Source organism: Meles meles, chromosome 11, assembly GCF_922984935.1.
Source record: "Meles meles chromosome 11, mMelMel3.1 paternal haplotype, whole genome shotgun sequence".
Taxonomy (NCBI): Eukaryota; Metazoa; Chordata; class Mammalia; order Carnivora; family Mustelidae; genus Meles; species Meles meles.
Window position 1 is genome coordinate 48756152 of NC_060076.1, and position 10457 is coordinate 48766608.

Genomic DNA, 10457 nt, shown 5'->3' on the forward strand with positions numbered 1-10457 from the left:
AGTCCTGTAGCCCATGTGATAAATTCGTGCCTGAGGTTCCTCTTGGGAAATTCTGAATCTTCCCTTCTTCCACACTTCCTGGAGATCATTCTTCCCTGGTTGCATCCCACCTGCACAGGCTGCTCCATCTCTGTGCCTCTGACAGGCTCCCCTTCTCCTTCTCGGCCTTAAAAGGTAAAGGTTCTCTGAAGCTTTAGGGCATCTTCTCATTCCACACTAACATCAGATGGAAGGACTTTCAGTACCGTGCCTCGATTTCCAAATATGCAAGGGACATTGCGATTTCATGTCTCCAGGACGTGCATTGTTGGAGAGTCCAGAATCACCCCTGCATCTCCAGTGGGAAGTCTGCTGTCCCCTCTTCCTGACTTCCTTCCTTCAGGTTCCTGGTCACAGATCCCCTTGGCATCTACCGTCTGAAGAGGTAGACTCCTGACTGTCCTAGAGTGATTGCTTTCCCCCTCTCTCTGCTGGCAAGCCAGGAGACTTCCCTCTGACCTTCACAGGGGAGCCTAGTGGAGATTCCGAAGGTACAACTCACAAACCTGTGGGCTCCACCAACTAGGGAGGCCTGGACATTGTAACTGTCCAGTGGAGGCACACAGAGCCTCGAGCCATCCTTCTGTAAACAGCTCGAGTTCCGATCACTGCCTGCTCCTGGCGGGTGTGACTGTCTGCGCGCGCCTTTATCTCCCGGTGCCAGCCCTGAGACTGGCCCTGAGAACTCAGGTGTGAGTGGATCTAAGAAGAGTTGTTGTTTCCATCTTCTTGCAGTTGGTGCTTGTTGGTTTTGTTCTTGTTGTTGCAGCTGTGGAGTCAGGAAAGGTGTTCCAACTGGTTCAGTGTAGATCCAAAAACCAGAGGATCCTGCAATCCGTGAACACATGAACAACTTCAGGCTAGCTCTGTCCTGCAGACAGAGGACCTTAGGGACAGTCCTGTCACAGACACATCTTAACCACAATGCTGAGTAACCTAACTCCAGATGGGTCACCTGATTTTGACTCAGACTCCTTCCCAGGCAGTCACTCTGTTTCTTCTGTCTCAGTTGGAGATGGATTTTCTGGAAGCACGTCATCAAGGCCATGCCAGGGACCTCAAACCCAGGGGAGACTCCCCCACTCCCGTCGCAGGTACCACACAGGTGTCCAGGGTGCTGGCTGCCCCAGCTGGGACGGGTTCAGGCAGCAAATGGCGGTGCCTGGTGGGGAAGAGTGTGAAGGTCAGCTGCAGCATCTGGTGGAGGACCGACTTGGTGTGGACCTCCCGGAACTGGCAGCCACGCACCTTGTCCCAGAGGAGCTGTTCCTGGTTCAGAAGAAGGGACTGATGCTCCTCCTCTGTGTCAGAAGGAGCAGGTCCCCCTGTGATGCTGCCCAGGGCCAGGAGGCAGCTCACAGCCCAGAGCTGAGATGCTGCCATGGGGAACTAGTAGGAGCCCCACAGATGGGCTGGGCGTTGCACCTCAGGGCTTCTGGTGGCCTGGGGAACCAGTGGGGGGTGACCTGGCCCCTAATTCAGCTTCATTTCTTTCGCTTCATGAGACTTCAATAGAACAGGGTAGTTTTCATTTGCAGAATGTTCCAGTACGCTTTTCATGCCTTTTCATTTTTGTCTGTTTTTCTTTATATATGCTTTATGTGGATTAGAAGACATTAGAAGGCATCACCCATTTCAATTATTTCTTCATATTCTCATGGAAGTTTAATTAGCCCAAAGAAGGTAAATCTCCCAGATCTATATTCTATCCATAGTCACTACCTTCTCTTCTGTTCTTGAACTTTCCTCTGCCAAAAGTACGGTTTCTGGTGAGTAATTCAGTCAAAACAGCTGGTCCCCATAGTCACAACCCTTCTACTTCCCGGCTTCATGGACACTTTCCATGCACCCTTTGCTATGACGTAATTCCTTGAAGCCTTTCTGGGTTTGAAATAGACTCTTAAACAATATTCGCTCTTATGCTACTGCCTTAGGGCCATTCTTTGCAGACACCTTTGTCTGCAGTGTGGCTCTTTTCTCCCTTAACCAGGGGAGGTTTGAGGCACCATTTCTCATTCTACGCTCTCCTCCCAGGTGACCACTTCCCTCCCTGGGCTTTACGTGAATGGAATGGCTTGTAAATGGCAGGACCAAGGATTCCTTTTCTTTGTTTTGATTTGTTTTGTTTTGTTTAAGTATTTTATTTATTTATACGACACAGAGAGAGAGAGACAGCAAGCACAAGCAGGGGAGTGTGAGAGGGAGAAGCAGATCGCAGCTGAATGTGGAGCTCGACCCAGGGCTTGATCCCAGGAACCTGGCATCATGACCTGAGCCTAAGGCAGACACTGAACCAAATGAGCCACTCGGGTGCCCCTGACCCATCAATTTTGTAAAGAATATTCGCACTTGGGTGTCTACCAGTGTGATGTAGAATGTATCTGGTGCTTTTCATTTGATTTCCTGACATGTCTGCTTCTTTTTCTACTGATAGAATTTGTAATTTCCCTTCTTCTCACTCTTTCCTTTAACATAACTGGTATTACTTCACTACGATTATTGTCCTGAGGTTAGTTTTTCTACAAAATCCAAGATACAGTCACAGCATTGGACTCGTGAAGTCTGCCTTTCCCGTGACGACAGCATGCTAAGTGACTGCCAGGAAGTCAATGTGATCACTTCTAATGTGAAAACAAAATAACGAGTGAGAGACTGGTACAGGCCTTTATTTCATCAGATTAATCAGACTTGTTTCCTGCTTCAATAAGAAACAAAAGCAAGAAGTTTTCTATAGAAACATTTAATGAACAGAAAATAAAGAATTTAATATACGCAAAACATATACAATTCTCTTAACCACAAAGGGAAAGTACAACTAATACAAAACAATAAAAAAATAACTTAAATCTTATAAACAGTGAAATAAATAAATAGTTAAATAGGCAGATCAGGATGGTCATCTGAAAGCGACAGGTGTTTGTAACGTTGACTTCATGTTGCCTGAACACATGTGACAAACTGATTCAGTTCATGTCATGATGACAGCCAAAATGAGAGTCTTTGACACTACAGACACATGGCAGTGTGATATTATTAGTCAGAATCATTTCCATGTTGAAAGGGGTCTCACTTCCTGCTCCTTAATCTCTTTTGCAAGGCAGTTGATGCATACAAGGGTTTCATGATCTCGGCTCGGACCATCTCCCAGGCACAAGGGCTGTACTGCTTCTCTTGCAGGTAGAGGGAGATCCTCTGGAAGTAGTTCCTCAGGATGGAGTCCCCATTGACGAGGGGCGTCTCTCCCACCCCAGCCTCCTGCAGGGGACAGGCTTCCAGGTGGCCCAGCTGCTTAGAAAGTCCCGAGCACAGTTCCACCAGGAGAGTTGTGTTCCAGGGAGCAGGTGAGGCCTCTGTGCAGAAGAGGTGGAAGGTCTTCTGGTTTGTCACATGGATGACAGAGAGGGCTTGAGCCTTCTGCAGCTGCTTGCTGTCAAACACCTCCTGGGGGAAGCCAAAGTCGTTTGTGTACTTGTCACAGGAGCTAGCAGACAGTCTCCTCATTTGTCTTAGGAGCATCAAGGCCCTCCAGTGCAGCAGACCGTGGTCCTGAGGAAGGTCACATGCCAGAGAGCTGAGGGAGTGGCAGCTGAGCACCACCAGGGCCACCAAGAAGGAGCAGGGCAGGGCCATGGGTTATCCTGCAAGATGCTGTTGGCCTGGCTGGGGTGGTCACGTCTGGGACCCGTGGCTCTAGCTTCTCTGAACATCTTTTCTTGTGCGTGAGGCTTAAGTAGGGGACATAGGAGTTTTCAATTTCTGAACGTTTCCCTTACTTTCTACTTCTCTTTTTGCTTTCCTTTCTACACTTTCCATTTGGGTTTGGAGCATGGGTTTCTCAACCATGTATTATTTTCTTCAAGAATTATCCTTGCCTCCAGAATCTTTTTGGATGTTTTTTAATTGCATTCCAAGAAAACTTAATAGCAGGGAGACACCGTATATATCATTATATATTGTACTTTTGTCTGTGCTTTAAGATAAAAAAAATTGCAATGTTTATCCAATTCAGGGTCCAGAATGACTAAAAACTTTAAGCTAATAGTTTCATTTTAAAGCTATTGATGCTTATGTATATAAGTAAATTGGATGAGTGACTTATAATTTCTTTACATGTATACAGATTAGTAGATGGAGTACATAAGCAAATTAACAATTTCTAAAAGGACATAATGATTTCGGTGTACCTGGACATTTCCAATCAATCCAGATTGCTAAATGCAAGTGAAAACTGGAATTATTTACTTAACATGTGTTTTTAGTGTACTGAATTTGAATGTTGCCTCATATGACAAAATCATTTTTTTAAGGTTTTTTTAGTTTATTTTACAGAGAGAAAGATACAGAGAGAGTACAAGTAGACAGAGCAGCAGGCACATGGTGAGGGAGAAGCAGGCTCCCACCGAGCAGGGAGCCTGATGCGAGGCTCCATCCCAGCACCCTGGGATCATGGCCTGAGCTGAAAGCAGCCATCCAAGTGACTGAGCCACCCAGGAACCACGACAACATCATCTTTCACTTCACCTGCTACGACCTCCTCTGGAAGGTATTGTCAAAACATTTTTTCTGTTTTACACTAGATAATTACTGAGGTGTTGAATGAGTTTTGTAGAGCTAAATCATAAAATTTAATGTGTTTGTGTTTTCATTTCCAAAGCCTGCATCACAACAGGCCTCAGCCATCAGCAATGGCCACAAGACACCACTGGCAGCTCACCAGTAAGAAAGATCACCTGTCCAGGTAAGACTCTGAGACCCAGGAAATGATGGAGAGAAACTCCTCCATTCCTAAGGGATTCCTGTTATTCCTAGATTTGTCACACTGACCTTGCTGACACTTTGTGTCCTCTAAGAATTCTGTGCCATTGTTTCTTAGGTAATATCCATGAAAATATCGGGTGGAGAGAGTGAGGGATCAAGGATTCTAGATCTCACTGTGGATGCCAAAGGCTTCTTGTCTGTGATTGTGTATGGCAACATGGGGTGTGGGAGGAGTCAACTGCATGACTGACTTAAAATTCCAAGGACAAGTTGGCAGGATCCCTTTTATTTTTTTTTAATATTTTATTTATTTATTTGACAGAGAGAGAGAGAGATCACAGTAGGCAGAGAGGCAGGCAGAGAGAGGGAGGAAGCAGGCTACCCGCTGAGCAGAGAGCCCGATGTGGGGCTGGATCCCAGGAGCCTGGGATCATGACCTGAGCTAAAGGCAGAGGCTTTAACCCACTGAGCCACCCAGGCACCCTAGGATCCCTTTTAAACACTCATGAGACATTAGGTTTTTCTGCCAATGAGAAAGATGTTTGCAGCTTGCACTGGGTAACCCTCCTCCTTCCAGCACATTTCAGGCTGCTGGCATATTGCAGTCACCCGTGGTGGGAAGACTACCATGGTCCACATCTACATAGGAGAACTCTGTGCTCCTAGTGTCCACTTGAACCTTCTCAGTCTCGGGAATGACACAGAGAGACCGTTGACTCGATGCTGCCTTACTGTCCTACTGTTCCTCCTGCCAAGGATAAGTCACTAATCCAGTGGACACTTTCCCATTTCTGTTCTCCTTCCAGGTTCCCACACTGCTGCTGAATTCCAACACTTTCATGTTTCCAGACATCACCTGGTTATCTGAGCAAAGGAGTGTTGTACTCCTGGTGTAACGAGAACTTAAGCAGCGTTCCAACAGAGGCACAGTTGAGCTCTGGGATTCTTTGGCTGTAGACATATCGGCAGGGTTCCTGAAATTAGTGTGTTTCTGTGTGGATCTAGACGTCTGGGGACCTTGAGCTCCAAAGCACAGGGATTGTGGGGTTGTGGAGGGAGGGCAAGTGGGCACTCTGGCTCCTGAAGCTGCCAAACCTTGGCTGCCTGTTGCCGGTAGTGCAGGGTAATGTCTCCCAGTCTGACCATGGGCACCAGCCCTGAGTCCTGCCTCTTCTACATCCCCTGGCAGGTTGACCAGAAATGCCTGGGATGAAAAGGTGCCGGGGGTCAGGGCACCTTGGTGTCTCAGTCATTCAAGCATCTTCCTTGGACTCAGTTCATGATTTCACAGTCCTAGGATCGAGCCCCAACTTACTCAGCGTGGAGTCAGCTGTCCTTCTGACCTTCCCCCTCTCATGCTGTGCCTCTCTCAAATAAATAAACAAAATCCTTAAAATAAAAAAAAAATTGGCAGGGGTGTTCATTCCCCTTGTGCCTGCATCTGTCCTTTGTGCTTGGTTCTCCAATACTTTCCATTATTTAATAATCAATAACACTGGAATTGAAAGTGACTGTGGGCTGAAATTCCTATAGTGATTTCAGGTTCACGACTTACTCTTTGTCATAGACAGAGTAAGGAAACAGGTTTATGACAGCATTAGAATCTCTGGGTGTCCACAAGTAGGCTTTGTGTAGCTGGAAGGGACATCCTCAGGAAGAGGTCCCATTTTGGTCACCTCCCTTGTCCCACATGGCTACCAGGGGGCAGTCTCCCTGGAGAGGAGCTTCACTAGGCCACCCTTCAACCTGATCCTGCTCTCTGTTTCCTTTCAGCCACAGCTGCTGTTCCATCACATTGGATGGAAATCTGAGCAAAGCCTCTCTAGCAGGTGGTTCTGCAAAACCTAGAGATTTCATTGCGTTTTTGTCTTCTACTTGCTTTCTCGTGCTGCTCCTCACGAAAACCTTTAAGCTGAGATGACAGCAGAACAGAAAGCTGTTGTGTGAACAGGCTGAGAGGTCCAGAGAGTGAATGCCAAGTGTGCTGTGGGGACTTCTGCCTTGGCGAGGAAGGTAACTGTTAGGACAGGGGAATGTGTTCTGCAGTGAGGGTTGGGGGAGGGTAGAGGGCAGGGTGGGTGCAGAAGGATTAGGAAATAGCATGTTCTTCTGCACTTCCACCTAGATATTTATTCTCGACTCTCAGATGTTCGTAGAAGCCACCGTCTCATCACTGGTGAAAAATAAAAACCCTTCTTGGCAATGGGGGATGAATGGGTCAGGCTTTTCTAGAATTCACAACAGAATTCCAGTTTGGGAGACTGCCTCGTTTGCAAGTCAGGTACTGACGTGTAGGACACACTGTTCCCAAGAATTGTGTAGGAGGAGACAAACAATATTCTCATATATAGCTGTCAGAATTAAGATAAGACGACTGCTACCATATTTATGCCTTTCCCTATGGAAGATGCACTGCTAGGTGCCTTTCAGTGCATATTTCATAGTTCAGTGAATAATCACGCTATTCTGTTATAATTGTTAAATCTCTTGGTACTCCTGAATTATGCACAACTCACTATTGCTCCATGGATTTCCATGATTTATGTATTTTCAGCTGATTTGACCAATGATTTCTCATTGCTGTAAATATGAGGAGAGAGAATGCCTGACTCAGCTTCCCACCTTTATTTTTGAAGAAAGTCTGTCAGTGTTTATGTGCATGAGAATCTTGTGATGTGCATATCCACCAAACATTGTGATATTCGGAACATGAGGAAATACTAGCAGCGAACAACAGAGAAGAATTCTTACCATATCAAAATCTCTTGAAAAAACTATGGGGTATTATGCCGCTGTAGTAAACAGTGTCACAAGGAGGACTTAGGGAACCTAATAATGAGGCCGATAATTCTGGGAAACATGATTTTATCCGTAGTAATAGATAATTTGATGAAGGATTGAATGAGTTATCCATTCCTGCCCAGTGAGTCCTTAAAGCCGAGCAGCTCACTGATGTGCAAGAAAGTAAGAACCAAGATAGGATAAACCACCCTCAGTAGTTAAGTCATGATGAAAAATCAATATAACATTAAACATATTAACATGATTTGCCAGAACATCGAATCCATGAAATGACTCAGGGAAAAAGAAATGACATAAAAGGGCAAACTATGCCCAGAATAACCAACCCCATTATTCCCAGATCCCATGCAATATTCTTCTCCAAGTCAGACGCACTGACTTCTCTTGCTCCCACCCACTCCAGGGTCTCTGCTTATGCATTCCACCAAACTGACTCTCAGGAAGATCAGCAAAGGCAACTGTGTTTCTGACATCGCAGGCAGTTTCCATCCACATCTTCTAGGGATCCACTGACGGTCTTCGAAGCACATTTACTTCCTTCAAGAAACTCACCAGCATCCTCTCTTATCCCTGTGGCCAAGAGTCCACTGTCTCCTTTGTGGCTCTTCTCTCCCCTCCATTCAATGGGTGAAGAGCCTCAGAATCAAGTGTATGTCTGTTTCTCACATGACACGGTCTCCCTGCATGACCACCTCTGTTTCTCGCTTTGCCTCATAGATGTGCACCTCAGCCATGGCGTTTCATGTCAAATGCCCGCTCACCTTCCCCCAACACTGGACATACATGCCTTCATGTCTGCCAGTGACCTGTGCAGGGGTCCATTGCTTTTCTGTGTGCACTTCCTTTGTGCTTCAACGTCTCCGTTCTATCAGCAGGTGAGAGAAGTCACTTCCTTTCTTCTTCATTAGAACACTAGGTAGGAGGATTGTTTTTAGATCTCATCCCTATAGCAACCATATTTATATATCCCTACAACCAAAGATGTAGACATCAGGATCTCTATTTATTATGTCCTATAGCCTAAGGTCAACGTGCAAGTTGTCTTAGAGATAGTCAGTTGTCATTTCCAACGTTAATGCAGTATGATGATAAAAGCATTCTGCTGTCCGATTTTCAAGTTACACAATCAGACGTTTTGTGCCTCCTTGAAACCCTTTTGTACTTAAAGTTCTATAGAGAAAAAAGGATAAACTGATACATATTAAAAATATATTTTATTATATTCTACAATGTAAATGTTCACATCATGTTACATGAAAACTGAATCTTATCAATATTTACATAAATGAATATTTAAATAGATAAATAGACACAAGCAAGGTCATCTGTAAGCGACTACTGCTTGTAGAGTTGACATGTTCTGAAAACACTTGACAAACTGACTGTGTTCATGTTTTTGCGACAGCAGAAATGAGAGTCTCTGACACGGCAGAACTCCGGAATGTGTGATGTTATCAGTCAGAGGGAATCATTTCCATGTTGAAAGGGGTGTCATTTCTTTCTCCTGAATCTTTCTTGCAAGGTGGTTGATGCATACAAGGGTTTCATGATCTCGCTCGAACCATCTCCCAGGCACAAGGGCTGTATTGCTTCTCTTTCAGATAGAGGGAGATTCTCTGGAAGTAGTTCGTCAGGATGGAGTCCCCATTGAGAGGGGCGTCTCTCCCACCCCCTCCTGCATGGGACAGCCTTCCAGGTGGCCCAGCTGCTCAGAGAGTCCTGAGCACAATTCCTCCAGGAGGGTCGTGCTCCAGGGGGCAGGTGAGGCCTCTGTGCAGAAGAGGTGGAAGGTCTTCTGCTTCGTCACATGGATGACAGAGAGGGCTTGAGTCTTCTGCAGCTGCTTTCCGTCAAACACCTCCTGGGGGAAGCCAAAGTCGTTTGTGTACTTGTCACAGGAGCTAGCAGACAGTCTCCTCATGTGTCCCAGGAGCAACAAGGCCCTCCAGTGCAGCAGACCGTGGTCCTGAGGCAGGTCACATGCCAGAGAGCCAAGGGAGTGGGAGCTGAGCACCACCACGGCCACCAAGATGGAGCAGGGCAGGGCCATGGGGTATCCTCCAGATGCTGTTGGCCTGGCTGGGGTGCGCACATCTCAGACCCATGGCTCTAGCTTCTCTGAACATCTCTTCTTGTGTGTGAGGCTTAAGTAGGGGACATAGAAGTTTTCAATTTCTGAATGTTTCCCTTACTTTCTACTTCTCTTTTTGCTTTCCTTCTACACTTTCTACTTGGGTTTGGAGCATGGGTTTCTCAACCTTCTATTATTTTCTTTAAGTATTATATTGGCCTCCAGAATCTTTGTGGATTTTTTTTTTAGATTTTATTTATTTATTTAACAGATAGAGATCCCAAGTAGGCAGAGAGGCAGGCAGAGAGAGAGGGGGAAGCAGGATCCCTGCTGAGCAGAGAGCCTGATGAGGGGCTTGATCCCAGGACTCTGGGATCATGACCTGAGTCAAAGGCAGAGGCTTAACCCACTGAGCCACCCAGGTGCCCTTTGGGTGATTTTTAATTGCAATTTCCGGGAAAACTTAATAGCAGGGAGACACAGTATATATAGTTACATATTGTATTTTTGTCTGTGCTTATTATAAAAAAAAGTGTAATGTTTATCCAATTCAGGGTCCAGAATGACTAAAAATTTTAAGCTAATAGTTATATTTTATAACTATTACTATTAGTGGTAAAGTATGTAAGTAAATTTCATGAGTGACTTAAAATTTCTTTACATGTATACAGTGTAGTATATGGAGTACATATGCAAGTAACAATTTCTAAAAGGACATAATGTTTTCGGTGTATCTGAACATTTCAAATCAATCCATTTGGCTAAATACATGTGAAAATGGAATTAT

General features: G+C 45.5%; 1 protein-coding gene, 1 long non-coding RNA gene and 1 pseudogene across 2 annotated transcripts in view; 1 reads left to right on the forward strand and 2 right to left on the reverse strand.

The window, feature by feature from the left end:
* LOC123952853 overlaps window positions 1-1129 on the forward strand; it is a 35275-nt gene extending 34146 nt beyond the window's left edge. Inside the window, exon 3 of the long non-coding RNA XR_006820752.1 lies at window positions 1049-1129. This is a non-coding gene — a long non-coding RNA (uncharacterized LOC123952853). The remainder of the gene's footprint in view (window positions 1-1048) is intronic.
* Window positions 1130-3105: 1976 nt separating this feature from the next.
* Window positions 3106-3706, reverse strand: LOC123952848 (interferon alpha-1/2-like). Its single transcript, XM_046022430.1, has one exon. It carries the CDS (start codon window positions 3667-3669, stop codon window positions 3106-3108), a length of 564 nt encoding a protein of 187 aa, XP_045878386.1. The 5' UTR covers window positions 3670-3706.
* Window positions 3707-9090: 5384 nt separating this feature from the next.
* LOC123952849 lies at window positions 9091-9685 on the reverse strand (annotated as a pseudogene).
* Between the last annotated feature and the right edge of the window lie 772 nt (window positions 9686-10457).

Excerpts from the sequence above, each read along its gene's own strand:
- LOC123952848 (XM_046022430.1), bottom strand. The coding sequence starts at position 3,669 with ATGGCCCTGCCCTGCTCCTTCTTGGTGGCCCTGGTGGTGCTCAGCTGC.